The 23,093-nt window shown below is 36.9% G+C and overlaps 1 protein-coding gene across 5 annotated transcripts in view; it reads left to right on the top strand.

Moving 5' to 3' along the window:
- col23a1b (collagen type XXIII alpha 1 chain b) overlaps positions 1-23,093 on the top strand; it is a 40,225-nt gene that overhangs the window by 14,977 nt on the left and 2,155 nt on the right. For 3 of the 5 annotated variants that reach the window (XM_073871072.1, XM_055179318.2, XM_055179317.2), the window contains 18 exons: positions 3,599-3,715; positions 12,129-12,155; positions 12,283-12,309; positions 12,414-12,467; positions 12,565-12,624; positions 12,844-12,879; positions 12,979-13,053; positions 13,152-13,187; positions 13,280-13,324; positions 14,318-14,407; positions 14,487-14,540; positions 14,624-14,680; positions 14,763-14,789; positions 14,893-14,961; positions 15,069-15,131; positions 15,236-15,262; positions 19,866-19,919; positions 20,025-20,111. In XM_073871072.1, coding sequence (XP_073727173.1) covers positions 3,599-3,715; positions 12,129-12,155; positions 12,283-12,309; positions 12,414-12,467; positions 12,565-12,624; positions 12,844-12,879; positions 12,979-13,053; positions 13,152-13,187; positions 13,280-13,324; positions 14,318-14,407; positions 14,487-14,540; positions 14,624-14,680; positions 14,763-14,789; positions 14,893-14,961; positions 15,069-15,131; positions 15,236-15,262; positions 19,866-19,919; positions 20,025-20,111 — 1,005 coding nt within the window. The remainder of the gene's footprint in view (positions 1-3,598; positions 3,716-12,128; positions 12,156-12,282; positions 12,310-12,413; positions 12,468-12,564; positions 12,625-12,843; positions 12,880-12,978; positions 13,054-13,151; positions 13,188-13,279; positions 13,325-14,317; positions 14,408-14,486; positions 14,541-14,623; positions 14,681-14,762; positions 14,790-14,892; positions 14,962-15,068; positions 15,132-15,235; positions 15,263-19,865; positions 19,920-20,024; positions 20,112-23,093) is intronic. The other 2 variants (XM_073871073.1, XM_055179316.2) reach the window with 1 other exon arrangement.

The raw sequence follows: 23,093 nt of genomic DNA, 5'->3' as shown, positions 1-23,093 counted from the left end.
AATTGCTGTGTTTACTGACATTTAAGATGAAAAACACACTGCTCAAACTGGTGCAATTCTTTGAGCCAAAATGGCCTTTTTTAGTCGTAAAGTGTCCTGCATTATCTTAATATGATAATAGAGAGTATTTTTATTGCCATTTCTTTGTCCTCCCTGGGGCTTTGAGTCCTGAAGCTTTCAACACCAGCTGATTCTTTGCATCTTGTTGCTAAAGCCAAACCTAATGAGCCGTAAATATAAATGCAACACAAGTAGTATGCAGGCAAAGACAAGTACCTATTTCACTAACACAGAGGGCCCTATTTTACGGATCTGGTCTGAAGCACATGGTGCAGGTGCACTTAGGGTGTGTCCGAATCCACTTTTGCTAGTTTAACAACGGAAACATGGTCGGTGCGCCAGGCACATGTTCCAAAAGCACTACTGAAAAGCTTTTTAGCTGGTCTTCCAGCTTGGTTTTAGCTGGTATTGCTGGTGTAGCAAGCTGGTCTAGCTGTGTTTTGGTCACTTTTTAAGCTGGTCATGCTGAAAGACCAGCTGACCTACCAGCTTTGCCAGGCTGGAAGGACCAGCTTAGACCAGCTACTTCCACCTTAAACCAGCTAAAACCAGCAACCAGCTTATGCTGGTCTTTGCTGGATTTTTCAGTAGGGAGGATTGTATCAATTAGGGCGTAACATGCAATAAACAGATCAGAGTCTCATCTCCTATTCTCTATAAAAGCCAGTTGCACTTTCACCTAGGCAGAATTTGCAAGAGGAAAGACTGAAAGCTTCTCCAGAGAGGAAACAATTTAATTCGTCAGTAAGGTCATTCTGATACATGCATGTGACTATCCCTTATGAAATGGGCATTTTTGTATTTATGTACACAATAATCATCTTTTACATTGTAATTGTTTTATTTTTAACTCTTTCCCTGCCGGCTTTTTTTTTTAAATTGCCAGTAGGGCTGGGCATAGATTAATCTCATACAAAATAAAAGTATTCATAATATATGAGTTTTTGCTGTGTGTAAATATTATGTATATTTAAACACACATACATACATACATACATATATATGTAAGAAATGTTTTATTTAAATATCGTTATATATGTATATATACATGTTAATGTTTCTTAAATACATACATGAATGTGTGTGTATTTATATATACATAATAATTACACAGAGCACAAACTCATATGTTATGCAAAAAATTACTTTTATTTTGTATGAGATTAATCTAGATTAATCTATGCCCAGCTCTAGTTGCCAGATTTTCACAAAAGTGTAATACCTTCCTGAAAATGTTCTTTTTAAAATATATAAACATGAATTCATAAAAAAACAAATATATATAAATAAGGGGTGTAACGATAAATCGCAACACAGACTAGTTAGTATACCTGTCCGATATCGTTTTAGAATAAATTATGCACAGCTCTTTCATGTATTATGGCTCTTTGAAAGGACGTCCTTATCAATCTAAAATCACTGTTAGTTTGAGTCGTGTATTGCATGCATTTAAAAAAGCAACACTCGTCAAACATAATCATTATACATATTCTTTATACCTGAAAAGGTTTGAAGAATATGAGTGTGTTAATCTAAATGGTGCGGCACATATTGAGTTTCTGCCCGAGATCGCCCTCTGGCTTTTGGATTTAGTGGCATTTCACCATAATCAGTATTTTAAACTAAAGAACAAACCCTCTGATATGGGTAGGTTTCCTCAAAAATAAAGAAATTGAGCATAAAGCTGAGATAATTGCATTTTTGTAAAGGACTTTTGTTAGAGATCAGATTCAGAGCGATAATGAAAACATACACAAAGTTTTTACTGTTTTTGAATCAGTGGATGCTTCACTGTCTTATAAGTTGGATAAGAGCACCACCTAGTTGATAATATCGGAAATATGGACTGCCGTAAAAACTCATCATTGGCAGGGAAGCGTTTTCTCTTAATTGATGAGATAACTCTGACTCTTTTGATGACTGCTCTGACCTTGTTTGAGGGTGAGAGGTGCACAAACACGCAGGAGAGAGTGAGTGAGTGGAGTCCAGTTCTTCAAAGCAACTGTAAACTTCCCTCACCACAACGTAAGGCCCGCCTCTCCCCTCATGATTGGAGAATGGAAAGATGCAAATGACGTCGGATGCTTTTCCCCTCTCAGCGCTCCTTCAAAAGCATGTGCTGCAGCTGGCGATAAACAGCGCACATAACGCTCCCTGCCCAAAGAAAATCATTCAAAAAAAGGCGCTTGCAACTGCCATAAACGTGTTTGGTGTGATCAGCCCCTGCGTTTTTAGACCAGCATGCCCATGGGCTAACAGATATGCGTAAGTGCATTTGCAATTTTAAACAACGTCATCAAATAATAACTGTTCGGGCTGAAACTAGCAAAAAAAAAAAAACTGCCGCATAGGGCATTTAGACTAGAAACTAAAACAAATAGAGATCTGAAGGAACAATAGCTGTTTCCATTCAAATACTGTAAAACATACAGTATGCATATAAAGCAGTTTTCATCAAGTGAGTTAAAGAGAACAAAATCATCACTTCCTACAACACTGGTGCTAAATATCTGTAAGAAAAGCAGGTGAAGCCAATCTATAGAAACCGTTTAGTGCATAATATTTTAAGTATTTGCACTTCATGCTTTCCACTTATACGACAGACATTCCCTGTTCATTTCAGAACGGACAAAACAGTATATTTCAGATGCCGTGCATTGAGATTGGTCCACTGGTTAATCCAGTTATGCACACACACAATGATCTCAGTTTTGATTTTTAAATTTTTTAAATAAGTGACAACATGACTAACAGTAAAATATTACAACTAAACGATTTACATTATATATTTAACTTTTTTGTAAAAAAGTAGCTTAAAGTAGCTTTCTTTTTAAAGTTAAAGTAGCTTTCTTCTTTGGCCAACTTTTTGGGGCGGCGCCCCAGGCATCTCATTCCCTGTCAGCCTTTTTTTTTTTTATGTTGCCCGCCAGCATTTTTTGTGATTTTCACAAAAGTTTCACAAAATGCCTTCCAGGAAAATTTTCTTCTAAAAGTATTTAAACATACAAATATATTAAATGTAAGAACAGACCCTCTGCTTTCAAATAAACAAAACGTGAAAAAAACGTTTCATCTTAATTATACTTTTTCTCTGTTTATAAACTCTTAAATATGGGTATTTTTCTGCAAAAAGCTGAAATAATTGAATTTTTGTGTAGGAATTGTGTTAGAGATCAGATTCAAAACGATTATCAAAACATACACAGAGAGTAAAATTAAGAAATATTTATTTTGCTTCGTTTTTTTATAAATTGGATAAGTTTGCCATCTAGTGGATAATCCATATTACATATAACCATAAAAACGTATCAGGAACACGTTTTTTTCATGCAAATGTTTTCTCTTAATTAAGATAACTCATCAATGGCGGGAAATGAGTTAAAGAAGACTCAATTGAGTGCATAGTGCACATTTTTTATCTTAAAATATAATGATGGCATAGGTGGAAGGAATCATAGCTATTAAAACTTCTGAGAGGAAATGTTTTACCTTCCAATCCTATTCCTCGTGTTATATCTTTTCTGTGTTTCTCTTTTAGGGTGATCAAGGTCAAGCTGGGCCCCCAGGTCCCCCAGGACCTCCAGGAACACCTGGTCCCAGAGGGCCTCCAGGAAACACAGGCAGAGATGGACCCCAGGGCCACCCAGGAGAGCCGGTAAGACACTTGCTTGCTATGTCACATGATGTCCTCTGCCTTTCCATCTGCTGTGCCTGTACTGAGCTCATTGTACAGCTGTTGTGAGTCATAAATGAGTCACACTGTGTTGAGGACATCTTCTTAGAAGACCAGGTGCTGTATCTCACTGTGACACAAGAGAGCTGAACCCTGAGCTCAGTGTTGGGTTCATACGATGCATTTGAAAGTGACAGACACTAATGTATTGGTCCCCCTCAGCTTTTATATAATATCAACATATAATAAATTTTAAGTAGTATGTAAACATGAAATAGGGGAGAGAGGGGCACAACCTAAAGTGTTTTGTTTTTGGCTCAATCATTTACCCCATGAGTGGGGTTAAAGGCACAATATGTAATTTTTTGTTGTAGTCTTTACCTCCACTACCGATTGGAAATCGCAAAAGTGATTTATTTGATTTAAAAAATTTACATTTTAACATTATTTTGTGTAAATGGTAAATGGACTGCATTTATATAGCGCTTTTAACAGACCTATGGCCATCCAAAGTGTTTTACAATTTTTGACTCACATTCACCCATTCACTCACACATTCATACACCGACCGCAGTGTCAGCCATGCAAGGCGCCATCCAGCTCGTCGGGAGCAGCTGGGGTTAGGTGTCTTGCTCAAGGACACCTCGACACTTGGTCAGGTGGAACCAAGGATTGAACCACCAACCTTCCAATTTGTAGACAACCTACATGAGCCACTGCCGCCCCTTATTGCCGTTATTTTGTGTGCAAGATTCAAGAAATTATCTGTGCATGTTATGGAAAATGCAAGTACATGCAGGTGGTGTGGCCTCAATGGCCCTTCAGTAAGCTGTGTGCATGTGACTGAGGAATGTGCAGGGTAGAAATTCGACTGAAATTGCATTAAAAGTTGCCAGCCATGAAAATTACAGGAATTTTGCAACCCTATAGGCATGCTAGACAATAGTGTCTACTTATGCATGTAGACCTGTGCAGATCGATTTGCATAAGACATCTTGTAAGAGCAACTTAATAGTAGCGCTTTTAGATCACTCTCGCAATACTATGATGTCATACTATGATGTCACGATTATGAGATTTGGCTGACGGTTAATTTTCTGATAAATTGTGACGATTATGGTGGTTAATTGTAGTGCTGCCACTAACGACTAATTTTCTAACGACTAATCTTTCGACTAATTTTTCGAATAGTCGACTATTCTAAACGACTAATTAAAAAAAACTCAAGTGTTTGTTATTTCATTGTGTCCATTTTATTTTGAACCCACCGGTGTCATAAACAATATGAATAACTTAAATGTTACCAAATAAAAAATTACAATGTAAACAATATAAATAATAATAAAAACTTCCAGTGCAAAGTAGATGCTTAACAGAAATATGAAATGTTTCACTTCTACTCTTTGATCTTATATTGCATTTTAACACAACTGAATGCTATTTTACATATTATCTGTTCTGTTGTAGCCTATAAAATAGTGACTAAACATGACCCATCACCTCGTTTTTATCCAACCAGCTGTTCCTTTAACTGCTGCTAAAATCCTGATTTAGATATGCAAAAATCACCATACATTTACATTGTAGCTTTACTGCTGTTGCTCTTCTCATAATTGTTGTTGTGTTTTGAGCCATTTCTTGATTTTAAATGCGAGTGATATAGCGCAGACAATTCGGTGCAAATTCAGAAATATAAGAGAATACACTGTAGTTGTTACATAGACTACAGAACACGGCATACAGCATTATAGGGAGGGAGAAACTCGCACACAGACTCACACTACTGCTAATCTTTCTTCAAGTCATGTTAACTCGATCAGTCGTCTTTGTCAGAGACATCTGTGAATGTTGACGTTTACGCAAACAAGAAAGTACATTAAAACACTGCCACCTTTTCACTGTCACGTAAGAGAGAGGCGCGCGCGGTCGAGGCGCTGCAAGCAACATGTGATAGAGAGAGAGAGAGAGAGAGAGAGACGCGCTGAACACTCGCAACAATGAATTGAGCCGTTTAAAATAGTAAAATAAAAATGTAAATGGGAATCATGAAAAATCGATTTGTTGCGTCCAGTGTTGATTCCGTGGCGGAATCACGAGCAAACACTGATAGCCTTTAACATCCAAAGACAGAGTCATTGTACTTCTCAAAAGAGTTAATAAAACAGTACTGACTAGCTCGCCGTTTCATTAATAATCATATAACAGTTACTTACGTTGTCCTATTCTCTGTGGGTGTATCGTCAATAACTCCCGAGTGTTTTCGTTTGAGATGCTCGTGCATTGTCGTTGTGCTCCCGTGATAAGCCAGCGACGTTTGGCACGGTGTAACAGACCACTCTTTTATCACAACTTGGCTTAAAATACTTTCATACTTCGGAAGCTTTCCGACTCATAATTCCATAGACTCACCTGCCACCGCCAATTTTTCAAAATTAAAGCAGTGAAGGCAGGGGGAGAGGGAAGAAAGATGATAGCGTAGCAGATTAACCAGCAGGGCGCGCACAGACTGGTGTGGAGGTGAATTACATTGAGCCATTTGAGACATGAGACAGAATTACAGTGGGCAGTTTGAGACGGAAAAAAATAAATATGCGACTCCTCGACTAAAAAAATTGCCGTCGACAAATTTTCATCGTCGATTACGTCGACTACGTCGACTATTCGCGGCAGCACTAGTTAATTGCCTGTTTTAGGGCTTTGACGGTTATGACGATTAATTGTCTGTTTTGTTTCTTTGACATTTGGTTCTCATACATATTTTTTGTTTGTTCATGAAATAATTTTCACACATTGTTGTGATTATATAAATTAAATCTTTTGCAAAGTTTACCTGGCAGTAAATATTAACACACATAACACATATTTATAAGAAATCTGATACGGTCTTGTTTATACAGGCGCTGCAGCTCCCCCTTGTGTTTTTAGAGAGATGTGCAATCATTTTGGTGATCTGAAATCATTGCGATGAGGTCAAACAATCGCGATGAGACGATTAGTTAATCATTGTGAGAGCCCTATCGAACACATCTAGGATTTCTACCGCAGTAAATGCCGAAACTGAGGATAATGCGGACATGACACCATTAACAAATGACCATGGGCAGAATGCTTTTTAAAACTGTGAATTCTCTGAATTCAAACATTGTTGAAAACGTGTAAAAATGAACTTGGTGTTAGTAGCTATTGGATATTATTATGAAAAAATCTTACATATTGTGCCTTTAAAGCGATAGTTTGTCCAAAAATGAAAATTACCACATGATTTACTTACCCTCAGGCCATTGGAGATACACATTTTCAGTTATTTTAGAAAAGGTTCTTGCTCTTCCAAGCTTTATTACAATTAGATATGGGGTCCACTTTCTTCAAGTCCAAAGAAGGTGCATCCATCCTTTACTAAAGTAATCATCGCGGCTCCAGGGGGTAAATACAGGCCTTCTGAGGGTAATCCATGCGATTTTTGTAAGAAAAATATTGATACTTAAATATAATACCTGGGCGCAGTGGTTCTTAAACTTTTTCAGCATGCGGCCCCCTTGTGTATGGGGCATTCCATCGCGGCCCCCCAATGAAAATTTATGACAAAAAAACTGAAAATTTTAATTAAAAAGCATATGAATTAAAGAACATACATTTTACAGTAAAAATGTTGTGTTTTTGGTTAGTAGCCTCACGATAAATTAATGTATTTTATAAAATGTCATAAAACCCAAAAATGAAAATTCTGTCATCATTTACTCACCCTGAAATTGTTACAAACCTGTATGAATTTGTTTGTTATAAAAAAAAAACTAAATTAAGATATTTGTAATTAAGCAAGAAACAGGAGCACCATTGAACTCCATAGTAGGATAGAATAATACTATGGGAGTCAAAGGGCTCAAAAACGGTTTGGTAACAAACATTGTTCAAAATATCTTCGAAACTGTAAATGCTTTGTAACAACTTGACAGTGAGTAAATGAAGACACAATTTTCATTTTGGAGTAAACTATCTGTGTTAAGTGTAAATGTTAAAGGGGTCAAAGCGTGAAAATCTGACTTTTTTCATGTTTAAGTGCTAAGTTTGCATATCATCAACTCATTTGCATTTTTGCATGCTATAATAACATGCTATAATAAATGATCTGTGGGGTATTTTGAGCTTAAACGTCACATATGTACTCTGGGGACACCAAAGATTTATTTGACATCCTAAAAACTTCTCATAATATGACTCCTTTAGGCCTCAGAAAACTAGAAGACATGATGATGATCCACCACCAATTTACTGTAGGAATGTAACATAAAAATTATTTCCAAATGTGGCGTCTTTAAAATCTCCATTTTTGAATTGGTGTTCAGATCACATTTCCTCTTTACCAATAATTGGTCTGTACATTCACAGAACATTCTGGCATCCCATCATCCATTGAGACTGATTAAAATGCCACTGAATTTGAGGTATCATTCATGTTCAGAGTGTGGTTAAAATCCCCGAGCAATAATAACAGTGATGCTTGCCTTGGAAATAACAGTCATTACGGATGGAGTTATATTACTTTGACCTTTCATCAGGTCTTTATAAACCACAGCCCTGACATGCTGTTCTCGGTAGGAATTATATAACAGTCCGAGGTGAAGTACTTGACTGAACAACTACAGAGTACAATATCCTAAGCATATACTTGAAATGCATACAGCCATTTCATCCCGACATATTGCATGTTTCCGCAATTTAACCGATTACTTTCAGCCCATCATATAAACCAAACAAGGAATCATGGTACAATGATAAAGGGCAAAACAGACAGAGCTTTTCACCCCACTCCGTGCCTCATATTGTGAGCAGATGTTCTGGGGTCAGTAAGCTCAAAGGCCATTTCCTGTTGTTGTATCTCAAATTGTGTTTATATTTGCTTAAGTGAAACCACCTCATTAGCTTCTAAAGGTTTGATGCCGTGCCATTCCTTTGTCCTTGTCAGACAAACATACATGGCACTGAGAGTAGACAGTAGTCGTGGGTTTTATACCGACCCTATTAGTCACACATGGTGTTAGATGTGTTTAAATACTTGACATTTAAATTGGGTTTGGTTAAAACAGTAAATATGTAAGTATCACATGGTGTCTTACAAATTCATTGTTTTTTTAAGCTTGTTTGTGCACTATAATGTTCAATGCCAAATCCACAGTTAGCTCAGAAGCATGCAGGATGTCTGCCAAAAGAGTCTGAAATAGATTTTGAATAAAAACTGTGTTTAATGTTGTTTTTATGTGTTCCAAGGTTGAGATCATTAGCTAAATATCTCAGTCTATGTTTAGATTAAAGCAATAAACCCCGAGAAGCAGTGGGTTACCAGTGCATTTTATAACAGCTTAGGGGCGTTGTTAGGCACGACGCGAAGCGGAGTGCCTAAAACCCCCTTAGCTGTTATAAAATGCACTGGTAACCCAACGCTTCGAGTGGTTTATTGCGTTTATAAAACGGTTACTTCATATGCATAACGTTAGCGGGATTTTATCAAATAAAACCCAAATAAGTTGTAATTATTTTAGTACAAATATTGCTCTTCCGCCAAACACAGTAGTTCCTCAGAATCAAGTGTGACTGAAACAGAGCGCAGTTCCCAACCAACCAAGACAAACGCAGCAAAGACACAATGAAAATATGATTTAAGACTGTGGTGTTTATTTTTATAAATCAACATTCATCTAATTTATACATTAACATTTATATTAATGTACAAATTAGATGCAAGTGTTGAAGTGATGATCAAATATGCCTGGAAACATGCTGAACTCTTTCCCCGTCAGTGTTTTTTTTTTTAAGTTGCCACCCAGTTTTAGTTTAATGCCTTGCAGAAAAACATAAAATATCAAATGAAAGAACAGACCATCCGCTTTAAAACAAATACAAACAAAAAAAAAATTTCATCCTACCTTTATTTGTTCTCTTATCACCTCTCAAATTTTTGTATTAAAAGCGGAGATAATTCCATTTTTGTGAAGAACTTTAGTAAGAGATCAAATTCAGAGACATGAACAGTACTAGTACACGGTGTTTTCAGTGAATGCGTCAGTGTTTAAGTTGGGTAAGATCGCTACCCAGTGGATAAAAGCAGACGTATGAACTTGAGTTATAAAATCCTCAGACAACGTTTTCTCTTTATCGACGAGATGACTCAACAATATTTATTGACATTTATCTGGATATCGCCATTAATTGTGCAATTGTAGACAAATTAAAAATATGATTAAAGACTGTTGTGTTTATTTTCATAAATCAGTACGCAGCAACAGTGGCTCAGTGGTACTTATGTAATGTGGTCTGAACCGTGAGGTTACCGGTGTATTTTATCACGGCTTAGAACGCGTTTCAACCAATCAGAATCAAGAACCAGAACTGCCCGTTTTATAAACAACCTTTTTCAATTAGACATTTGTTGTTAAATGAATTTAGAGCTGCCATCTGTATTTGCGTAGACTTGGATCACTTTCACTTGTTCTGCAATTATTAGTTCGAGCTAAATGCAGCATTTTTGTCAAATCAAATTTAAAAATATATTTTTGTGTCACTTTAACTTAAAAGATTAAGTTAAACACTTTCAACATGTTCTGTTGTGTTATGCCAACTTATCGCAGGACAAAACTTAAAATAGTAGGTTGAATTGACTTTTGGCAATTTAACCAAGTTGTTTTAATGCTAGATCGCCGTACGGATCACGACCCACGGTTCGGCTTGTATGCGATTTGCGGATTAATACACAAACTTAAATAGGGAAAGTTTATAATTTGCACGTTTCAAAGGCTTGCAAATGTTAACATTCAAGTGATTTTAAACAATTTAACCGCAAAAAGATGCTAAAGTGAGCAGCTTTCTGTACGCACAGACGCACATGCGGTTGAATGTGTCCGGTCCAGCTCCAGTCAGACATGATCATCACTATGCCCTTCAAAGATCAAAACTCTTGATATGTAGACTATAGAGAGAGTTTCGCTACTGTGCCTCATACTGTAGTTGATTAAAGGGGACATTTCACAAAACGTTTTTAAGATGTCAAATAAATCTTTGGTGTCCCCATAGTACAGGGGTGGGCAAATCTGGTCCTGGAGGGCCACAGTCCTGCAGAGTTTAGCTCCAACCTAATCAAGCACACCTGAACTTCATTTGCAAGTGATACTGAAAACTTTGATTAGATTTTTCAGTTGTGCTTGATTAGGGCTGGAGCTAAACTCTGCAGGACTGTGGCCCTCCAGGACCAAAATTGCCCACCCCTGCCATAGTACGTATGTGAAGTTTTAGCTCAAAATACCCCACAGATAATTTGTTATAGCATGTAAGAATTGTCACTTTGTAGGTGTGAGCAAAAAGTGTGCCATTTTGGGTGTGTCCTTTAAAATGCAAAGCTCTACACTAAATGTAAGTGCCGTGGTTGGATAGTGCAGATTAAGGGGCTGTATTATCCCCTTCTGACATCACAAGGGGAGCCAAATTTCAATTACCTTTTTTTACATGCTTGCAGAGAATGGTTTACCAAAACGAAATTACTGGGTTGATCTTTTTCACATTTTCTAGGTTGATAGAAGCACTGGGGACCAAATTATAGCACTTAAACATGGAGAAAGTCAGATTTTCGTGATATGTCCCCTTTAAAATACATTTGGCAAATAGAGCAATGAAAAACATCTTAATTTTTACGTTATGTGGAGTGACTGTTTATGCTGCATCTTCTTCCTGAAGCGCCTTTTGAAATTCCCCCTCCGTCTGAGTGTGTGCACGCGTTTAAGTGCACTCAAAAGTGCAAACACGGAGAGACGCGTTTCAAAAAGCAAGCGAACATAAAATCTTTCTATTTTTGACAGGACACATACAAACAAAATGATCTCGAAATGCTACAAGTAAAAACATTTGTTTATGTCTTTAAGTGTATGTAGAGATTACAGTCAGAAACCAGGTATGTGCTTCTCTTAAAGAGACAGTAACCTCAATTAACCTTCTTAAGTCATTAATATTAATTAAACAACTCAAGACAAAGAGAAAATCACTTCTGTAGCTCTAAAAATAATAGTTATATTTCATTTTTACAATAAAGACAGTATTATTATTTATTTGATTCAATTTCTGTATGTTATGCTAATTTTAGACCTTACTTAATGTGCAACTTTGTTGTTTTTCAATAAATGTTTAATTTATTTATTACTTCTTATTAGATTTTTCCCACCCCCTTTTTTGCTGATCCGAAAAATTATCCGATCCGTAGCTCAAAAAACATAATGTGCTGCATTTTTTTACAGTACATCATAGACTTATAATGGAGGTCTGACATCTAGTGGACAGTCAACAGAGCAGATATATTGTATGCCTATTTCTTTAAGAATGAATTAATTTCTTATGTTTATTTTATTAATAATAGGGTTCTCCTGGAAAAGATGGAAATGAGGTAAAATTATATTTTTTAGTTTTTATATTGAGCTTTTATATAATCCTGAATCTGCCACTTGTCAGAATTGAAAGTTTTATGGGAATATCCTAAGTACACAACGTCTTATATAATGTTTTTACCACAGGGACCAAGAGGACCACCTGGTATTCAGGTAGCAGAGCTGTTTATTACATCTACATACACTAAGCACATATATTTACAAAATCTAAAAGGTTTTATTGGTGTGGAAATTACATTCTCAATGTACTTGTTAAGGGTTTGAAGGGAGCTGATGGCATGCCAGGACCACAGGGCCCTCCAGGGCAAAAGGTTTGATTATTACTTGACTATAACTAGTATTGTTTTAGATATTCAACATCTACGTCTTTTTCTCATTCACACACATTTTTTGTTATTTGACGTATAGGGGGATCAAGGCATGCCAGGTCCAGAGGGAAAGAGAGGAATTGATGGATATCCTGGCAAGGTGAGTCTACTGAAATGCTATTTGCATTAAAATGTGCAGGAGGTTTAAATGTATTACGGTCATTTTTATGAACACTCAATGACTAAATGTATGTAGGAATCAGTTTATATAGATTAAGCGGTCCTTCCCGTTAATATGTAGCCACAGATGCTGGAATGGCATGTATAAATACTTAACAATATAATAGAATAATCATAAGATGACAATCCTTTTCACTAGGGTGAAAAAGGAGATGTTGGAGAGCCAGGACCCCAGGTAAGTGTTTTTCACAGTCTTTCGTGGAAAAATAACATCTGTTGACATCTTATAGTTAAACTGCGTATTTCTGTCCATGTTTATTGGTCTCTCTCTCAGGGTTTGCCTGGAGACCAAGGGGCACCTGGCATCATTGAATATGCAGATCTGGATATAAGACTTAAAGCTATGCAGGTAAACATATATGTTCGAGACAATACAATTAAAGTGAGACCCATCTATCATCTCTAGAACTTATCAAATGGTTTGTGTTGATCTGTTCATACCCATAGGGGCCTCCAGGACCTCCTGGACAGCAAGGGCCAAAAGTAAGTAATATATTATAATTATTAAACATTTAAAAGATTGTGGAAATGCTATAAGGTACATATATCTTACATAAAAAATGTCTTTATAACAGGGAGAGATGGGCTTACATGGAGCACCAGGCCCTGAAGGAAAGCAGGTTGGTTTATACACTGTGAAAATTATATCTACTTAAAAACAGTGCTAACAATAATACACATAATATTTTAAAAATATTTTTTAATGGAATTATTCTGATTTAATTATGTTAAATTACTTATTGTTAAGTTAGTTAAACCTACACCATGAAATATCATGCAATATCTACTCAATAAAATTAAGGAAACAAGCTGTTAACTCTTTCCCCACCACTGAAAAGTTCTCTTGCTAATTAAGATAAAACATTTGCATAAAAAACGTGTTCCTGATGTATCTTAATCTGCAATTATCCACTAGATGGCGCACTTACCCAATTTATAAAAAACTGCAGCAAATGTCATTAACTAATTAACTCTGTGTATGTTTGATAGTCGTTCTGAATCTGATCTCTAACAAAATTCCTTCACAAAAATTTAATTATTTCAGATTTTGCTAAAAAAATGTATTTTTAAAGAAAAATACCCATGTTTAAGAGTTTATAAGCAGAGAAAAAAAATAAAGATAGCATGAAAGTTTTTTCCCATTTGTTTGTTTGTTTATTGTTTTTTTTTAATCAGAGGGTCTGTTCTTTCATTTGATATATTTGTATGTTTATATATTTTAAGAGGAACATTTTTCTGGAAGGCATTTTGTGAAAGTTTTTGTAAATCTATAAAGTAACAGTCTCATGCAAAACATTCTGGGTACCAAATTATGAAGGAAAAAAACTTTTTGATGTGGATTTTTGGTTCCCAGAATGCTTTGCACGAGGCCATTATTTTATAGTTTTATTCTGTAAAGATAAAGACTTGCTAGTTAATGTTCATTTAACTTTGAACAACCTGTAAAAAACATAATGTAAATCTACAGTAAGTTACTGGCAAATAGCTTGCATAACTAAAGCACATTTTTTAAAGTGATTTATGCCATATATAGTTATTATGTCCTTATACTCTAAGTAACAAAGACATCTACAGATGTCCATACTTTATATTGTGTGATCTTTCTTACCCAGGGCGAGAAGGGAGAGAGGGGTTATTCAGGTGAACCTGGAGCACCAGGAGCAAAAGGGGATAAAGGAGATATTGGGCTGATGGGTCCTCCGGTGAGTATTAAAGACATACATCATACAAGTGTGTTTATTGCAGTATTATCAATTATTTTGATTGGTCCCATCATTTTAGGGAGCAGATGGGCAAAAGGGAAATAAAGGAGACTCTAGGCTTGAGGACAATCTGGTGAGTCAAAAATGTCCACATATAAAGAAAATTTGCATTCATGTGACAATGCAGTCATCCTAGGATGTAACTCTCTATTGTAGGCCCAGATGATCTCTTTGCCTGGCCCACCAGGGCCTCCTGGACCACCTGGGCCTGCCGTAAGAAATCAAGTTTAATATTGATTTATTAATATTATTCTCAACTTTTGTTAAAAAACATTTCCCAATTTATTTCCTGAAGGGATATCATGGATTGCCTGGACTCAAGGTGAGTTTGTGAAAGCACTGGAATGCAGCTGCTTTAATGGCAAATGATGCTTCTGATGCATTTGATGAGAAATTAAATTTTAAATGGGAAAAATGTAACGCAGGGAGAGCCCGGTGAAGCAGTTAAAGGTGAAAAGGGGGATATTGGAGAGAAAGGTCCACCTGGGCAGCGGGTAAGTTTCATACTGCAGCAAAAGCATGACATCAAGACCCTGATCATAAAAGAGCTGTGTTTTACAACAGATGCCTGAGCTGATATTATACTGCTTGTTGGGTTTAGGGTCTTCAGGGTTTTCCAGGATCTAATGGATTAGTAGGCTTGCCTGGTGCAAAAGGTGAAAAGGTCAGTGTTTTATATGTATTAAAAAGAGTGCAAATTATTTCACCGTTACTGTAATTCAACCAGTAAGACTATTGTTTCTTTACTCTGGGTCTGTATATTTACAGGGAAAACAAGGTGAACCAGGATTAGATGTAAGTCAATATGCTTGTGATTAAATTCTTAGAGAGTTCACCCAAAAAATGCAATTCTGTCTTTTATACAGTAATTACGGTAAATTAAAGCTTTTCTAAAATTATATCCTATTCAGTGACTTCTCTTCCAAGAGGCGGCAATTCAAAATATGTGTTCGTTGCGTCGTGTGAACCTGTGTGCATTATGTGTCATGTCAAAATATGTGTTCGTTGCGTCATGTGAACCTATGTGCATTATGTGTCATGTCAAAATATGTGTTCGTTGCGTCATGTGAACCTATATGCATTATGTGTCATGTCAAAATATGTGTTCGTTGCGTCATGTGTACCTATGTGCATCATGTGTCATGTCAAAATATGTGTTCGTTGCGTCATGTGTACCTATGTGCATCATGTGTCATGTCAAAATATGTGTTCGTTGCGTCATGTGAACCTATGTGCATCATGTGTCATGTCAAAATATGTGTTCGTTGCGTCATGTAAACCTATGTGCATCATGTGTCATGTCAAAATATGTGTTCGTTGCGTCATGTAAACCTATGTGCATCATGTGTCATGTCAAAATATGTGTTCGTTGCGTCATGTAAACCTATGTGCATCATGTGTCATGTCAAAATATGTGTTCGTTGCGTCATGTGAACCCATGTGCATTATGTGTCATGTCAAAATATGTGTTCGTTGCGTCATGTGAACCTATGTGCATCATGTGTCATGTCAAAATATGTGTTCGTTGCGTCATGTGAACCTATGTGCATTATGTGTCATGTCAAAATATGTGTTCGTTGCGTCATGTCAACCTGTGTGCATCATGTGTCATGTCAAAATATGTGTTCGTTGCGTCATGTGAACCTATGTGCATTATGTGTCATGTCAAAATATGTGTTCGTTGCGTCATGTGAACCTATGTGCATCATGTGTCATGTCAAAATATGTGTTCGTTGCGTCATGTGAACCTATGTGCATCATGTGTCATGTCAAAATATGTGTTCGTTGCGTCATGTGAACCTATGTGCATCATGTGTCATGTCAAAATATGTGTTCGTTGCGTCGTGTACCTATGCACATCATGTGTCATGTCAAAATATGTGTTCGTTGCGTCATGTGTACCTATGTGCATTATGTGTCATGTCAAAATATGTGTTCGTTGCGTCGTGTACCTATGCACATCATGTGTCATGTCAAAATATGTGTTCGTTGCGTCATGTGTACCTATGTGCATTATGTGTCATGTCAAAATATGTGTTCGTTGCGTCGTGTACCTATGCACATCATGTGTCATGTCAAAATATGTGTTCGTTGCGTCATGTGTACCTATGTGCATCATGTGTCATGTCAAAATATGTGTTCGTTGCGTCATGTGAACCTATGTGCATCATGTGTCATGTCAAAATATGTGTTCGTTGCGTCATGTGTACCTATGTGCATCATGTGTCATGTCAAAATATGTGTTCGTTGCGTCATGTGAACCTATGTGCATCATGTGTCATGTCAAAATATGTGTTCGTTGCGTCATGTGTACCTATGTGCATCATGTGTCATGTCAAAATATGTGTTCGTTGCGTCATGTGAACCTATGTGCATCATGTGTCATGTCAAAATATGTGTTCGTTGCGTCATGTGAACCTATGTGCATCATGTGTCATGTCAAAATATGTGTTCGTTGCGTCGTGTACCTATGCACATCATGTGTCATGTCAAAATATGTGTTCGTTGCGTCATGTGTACCTATGTGCATTATGTGTCATGTCAAAATATGTGTTCGTTGCGTCATGTGAACCTATATGCATTATGTGTCATGTCAAAATATGTGTTCGTTGCGTCATGTGTACCTATGTGCATCATGTGTCATGTCAAAATATGTGTTCGTTGCGTCATGTGTACCTATGTGCATCATGTGTCATGTCAAAATATGCGCTCGTTGCGTCATGTAAACCTATGTGCATCATGTGTCATGTCAAAATATGTGTTCGTTGCGTCATGTAAACCTATGTGCATCATGTGTCATGTCAAAATATGTGTTCGTTGCGTCATGTCAACCTGTGTGCATTATGTGTCATGTCAAAATATGTGTTCGTTGCGTCATGTGAACCTATGTGCATTATGTGTCATGTCAAAATATGTGTTCGTTGCGTCATGTGAACCTATGTGCATCATGTGTCATGTCAAAATATGTGTTCGTTGCGTCATGTGAACCTATGTGCATCATGTGTCATGTCAAAATATGTGTTCGTTGCGTCGTGTACCTATGCACATCATGTGTCATGTCAAAATATGTGTTCGTTGCGTCATGTGTACCTATGTGCATTATGTGTCATGTCAAAATATGTGTTCGTTGCGTCGTGTACCTATGCACATCATGTGTCATGTCAAAATATGTGTTCGTTGCGTCATGTGAACCTATGTGCATCATGTGTCATGTCAAAATATGTGTTCGTTGCGTCATGTGAACCTATGTGCATCATGTGTCATGTCAAAATATGTGTTCGTTGCGTCATGTGAACCTATGTGCATCATGTGTCATGTCAAAATATGTGTTCGTTGCGTCGTGTACCTATGCACATCATGTGTCATGTCAAAATATGTGTTCGTTGCGTCATGTGTACCTATGTGCATCATGTGTCATGTCAAAATATGTGTTCGTTGCGTCATGTGTACCTATGTGCATCATGTGTCATGTCAAAATATGTGTTCGTTGCGTCATGTGAACCTATGTGCATCATGTGTCATGTCAAAATATGTGTTCGTTGCGTCATGTGTACCTATATGCATTATGTGTCATGTCAAAATATGTGTTCGTTGCGTCATGTGTACCTATGTGCATCATGTGTCATGTCAAAATATGCGCTCGTTGCGTCATGTGTACCTATGTGCATCATGTGTCATGTCAAAATATGTGTTCGTTGCGTCATGTGAACCTATGTGCATCATGTGTCATGTCAAAATATGTGTTCGTTGCGTCATGTGAACCCATGTGCATTATGTGTCATGTCAAAATATGTGTTCGTTGCGTCATGTGAACCTATGTGCATCATGTGTCATGTCAAAATATGTGTTCGTTGCGTCATGTGAACCTATGTGCATTATGTGTCATGTCAAAATATGTGTTCGTTGCGTCATGTGAACCTATGTGCATTATGTGTCATGTCAAAATATGTGTTCGTTGCGTCATGTGAACCTATGTGCATCATGTGTCATGTCAAAATATGTGTTCGTTGCGTCATGTGAACCTATGTGCATCATGTGTCATGTCAAAATATGTGTTCGTTGCGTCGTGTACCTATGCACATCATGTGTCATGTCAAAATATGTGTTCGTTGCGTCATGTGTACCTATGTGCATTATGTGTCATGTCAAAATATGTGTTCGTTGCGTCGTGTACCTATGTGCATCATGTGTCATGTCAAAATATGTGTTCGTTGCGTCATGTGTACCTATGTGCATCATGTGTCATGTCAAAATATGTGTTCGTTGCGTCGTGTACCTATGCACATCATGTGTCATGTCAAAATATGTGTTCGTTGCGTCATGTGTACCTATGTGCATCATGTGTCATGTCAAAATATGTGTTCGTTGCGTCATGTGTACCTATGTGCATCATGTGTCATGTCAAAATATGTGTTCGTTGCGTCATGTGAACCTATGTGCATCATGTGTCATGTCAAAATATGTGTTCGTTGCGTCATGTGAACCTATGTGCATCATGTGTCATGTCAAAATATGTGTTCGTTGCGTCGTGTACCTATGCACATCATGTGTCATGTCAAAATATGTGTTCGTTGCGTCATGTGTACCTATGTGCATTATGTGTCATGTCAAAATATGTGTTTGTTGCGTCATGTGAACCTATGTGCATCATGTGTCATGTCAAAATATGTGTTCGTTGCGTCATGTGAACCTATGTGCATCATGTGTCATGTCAAAATATGTGTTCGTTGCGTCATGTGAACCTATGTGCATCATGTGTCATGTCAAAATATGTGTTCGTTGCGTCGTGTACCTATGCACATCATGTGTCATGTCAAAATATGCGCTCGTTGCGTCATGTGAACCTATGTGCATTATGTGTCATGTCAAAATATGCGTTTGTTGCATCATAATATGAAATATCCCAATATATATCGTCCCGGGTTACAGTAATGCAATGTATCGCAACCCATATCATATCGCAAGATTCTTGCCGATATACAGCCCTAATTAGATTACTTCAAATTGAACTGTAGGGAGAAGAGGGACAACCTGTGTCTAAAATATTCGACAGTACTGTCTAACCATAAGGCTTCAATGAAAATGATCTCTTAACTGTAATTTACCAGTAAAAGACTGTATGTGTGAAAGCAGTTATTATTTACACTCATGTGATTTTATTTCTTCGGTGAAACACAAAAGCAGATATTTGATGAAAGTCAATGAAAGTCAGACCCCAACATTCTGCCTAGCATCTCATTGTGTGTTCTATTGAAAAAAGTCATATTTTAAACTCGACTATACTCAAAAACTTTACAACAAAGTGAGTCAATTTTATCACATTAATTTTTGGGTGAACTGAACCTTTAAGTATTATACTGTAGGTTGGCTCATATTAAACATGTCTCTCGTTTCTTAGGGTTTTCCAGGACTTCAAGGAGAAAAGGGTGACAGAGGACACCAAGGGGAAAAGGTTATAAAATAAACATTTCAAATAATTTTTAGTGTATTTTCAGGGAACATTAAAAGTTAGCTTGTTTGTAGTATCCTTTCTTTATCTCTCTTTTTTTCTCTACAGGGTGAGAGAGGCTTAATAGGAAAGAAAGGTCTGAAAGGACAGAAGGGAGAACAGGGACCTCCAGGGCTTGATCAGCCTTGTCCTGTGGTACGTCATGCAACCATACACTTTTCATGTATTATCTAATGTTCAGAAAAAAAACTCATACTGTACAGTATGAGCAATCTGTGGACCACTGCATAAATATTTGCTTTGTAAATCCAAAGTGTGTGTGTGTGTATCCAAAGAATTTGCTGCAACTAGGATTTAATATGGAAGGGTTTCACAAACAGGGCATCAATGGGTGTAGAGATCTTGTTGGGTAGGCAAGGGCCCCAGAAGTCCCCTGCCCTTTGGTATAGTATCTTTTATCTAGTACAGTATATGTGTGTGTGTGCTTACGCTGTTTGATGTTTCCATCCTGGTGCTGTGGGTTTTCCTTTACACAACTACTCTGAAAACTGACTCAGACGGCTTGGTATAAATCAGTGCTTTTGAGCAACGGTTACACCTATTTCCCATATCTCAATAATCACAGGTTACATACAGGATACAATAAATCTTAGCTAGCAATGTGTAAAACTACACATTTTTAAGACAGACTACTCTGTGGATTGTCTGAAGGACTAATCTGTGTATAATTTGCTGGATTTAGAGTCATGTTTGGCAGATATGGTGATACAGACTCTTAACAATAAAGATGCTAAATGGGTTCTTCACAGTGATGCCATTAAAGTGATGCCTCCGGATCGTCCTTATTTTTAAAAGGTGAAACGTTGGATCAATTTTTTTTGTATTTTTTTCAACTTACATTTTTAACTCTTTCCCCGTCACTGACAAGTTATCTCATCAATTAAGAGAAAACATTTGCCTGAACATACGTCTTCCTGATGAGTTTTATGGTAATCTGTAATACCACGATTATCCACTAGATGGCCAATTTATAAAAAAAACTGAAGCAAAAAATTATTTGTTAATTTTACACTCTGTGTATGTTTTGATAATCGTTCTGAATCTGATCTCTAACAAAATTCTTTCAACGAAATGCAATTTTTCAGCTTTTTGCTCAAAATTTTGTATTTTTAAAAGAAAGTCTATAAACAGAGAAAAAATTAAGATATGACTTTTAAAAAACAACTTTAAAAAAAAAGGCTAGCGGGGAGTGAGTTAAAGTGTTTTTTACATAAACATGTAAGTTGAAACAACTTAATTTTTTTATTTTTTTTTAAGTTGATTCAACTTTTATCTTTTACAGTGTAGCCCTGCATAAGGACCATTTCTGAAACGTTATTTTTAAGAGTGTAAATGTTTATGTTTAAACAACTCGAATTGCTATAAATAAAAAAAATAAGTTGAATTGGCTTAAGTTATTAAGGGCCATATTTACTAAATGGGGCAAATTAGCGTGAGAGCACAATTCCAAAAGTTGGAGAAGGGAGTGGTAATATTTGTGGGTTATTTACTCAAATAAATTAAATAAATAATACAGGCGCAACAGCTGATCTCCAACACAATTTACTAAGAGCAGTGCAAATTAGTTCAGGGTCGCAAATAAGCAGAGCTGATGATCCTCAGGGCAGTGTTTGAATTGAGGGGTGCCTGGGGTAGTCCCGGACCTCCTATAAGAATTGGGGGACCCACATAAAGCACAAAAATATGAATTAGGGTCCCCTGGTTTTTATTAAAATTAAAATACTACATGAATTTAAAATGTATTTGCTGCACTGCAACAAAGCGATACTGTCTATTTTTTGTCCTAATTTCGCAATAAACTAATTCAAAAGATTTCTGTCTGAAATAAATGTAACCTCTCAAGTACGCCTCACACTGTTTTTGGAGGAATTGACAAATTGTTAGATTTAGGATTGGCCGCCCCTCAACCAGCCCCAAAATCTTTGACATAATTTGAACACCGTCCTCATGTGCTGTGATCTACTAATGCCTGATGCTCTTGAATTCAGCACCACAGACATCTCTGCTGAAAATCTGGGGTGTGAAACCCCAGCTAATGAAGTCATAGGACACTGAAAAGAACTGGAGGACAAAAAATTAAGGTTTAGATTAAGTTTAGAAACACCTGCTATTGTGTGACTTCTAGTGACTCCTTTTTATATTTCCTCCAGCAAAAAAAAATAACAGGGCTTGGCAAACAATATTTTTGAATAATAGGCTATGTTTCTCCGACATTCCAAATAAACTGTTATGTGTTAAAAAATATTTTTTCCGGTGTTAAATAATGGCACATATACCAGTAATATCACACACGCAGACATTAAAGCAACACTAAAGAGTTTTTTTTACCTTAAATTAACGTTTCCAAAAAAGTTTCAGTCGTTCATCCACTCGAAACAGGGTGAATGGCACTTTCACATTCGCTTTGCAGCACTCTATCGGCCAAAACCGCACTAAAGAAGTTTTCAACCGGCGGGTCGCGGTCCTGTAGTTCGAGTGAAAACTACAAAAACTTGCTTTACGGTGGACCTACAATCCAATCAGAGCCAGCTTTGCTGCAGTAGGCTAAATTATTTACGACAGTGCTAATGGACAATTCCGCTTCCAACCTGTAGGGGGAGCAAAGAGCAAAAACTCTTTAGTGTTGCTTTAATAAATTGCATTGCGTGAATCATTTAAATACTCTCCTCCCATAAAGTTTTTGTCTAAAAGGAAAACTTCTAAAAATGCATATGCAATAAGGTCAGTCGCAAAAAACTAAACCACACCTTTTTAGCGCAAATTATCCACTGCGCATTTTAAGTAAATCTCGACAGTCGCTATTTAATGCCAAAATTATGGTTTGCGCTGGCGGAAGCTGTTAGTAAATCTGACCCTTAAACTTTATTTTCATAATTTATTATAGTCAGAAAAGTTTAAATTACTTCAAATTCAAGTTGTTTAAACTTAAAAATGTAAGTGCAACAAGGACTTTTTACAGTGTAGTTACATATTTAGCTTTTTTTCCCCTAATTTTATCCCACATGGGAGATAAAACAAGAACTTTAGCCGTCTGGGTTTTGTGATTTTGAGCATGATTTGTGTTGTGGTGATGCCAAAAGTGTTTTTCTGTGGGTTGGTGTGTCTCACATCATTGAT

The sequence above is a fragment of the Misgurnus anguillicaudatus genome, chromosome 9 (genome assembly GCF_027580225.2).
Source record: "Misgurnus anguillicaudatus chromosome 9, ASM2758022v2, whole genome shotgun sequence".
NCBI classification, from domain to species: Eukaryota; Metazoa; Chordata; class Actinopteri; order Cypriniformes; family Cobitidae; genus Misgurnus; species Misgurnus anguillicaudatus.
This window is presented reverse-complemented; position numbering and strand designations above follow the sequence as displayed.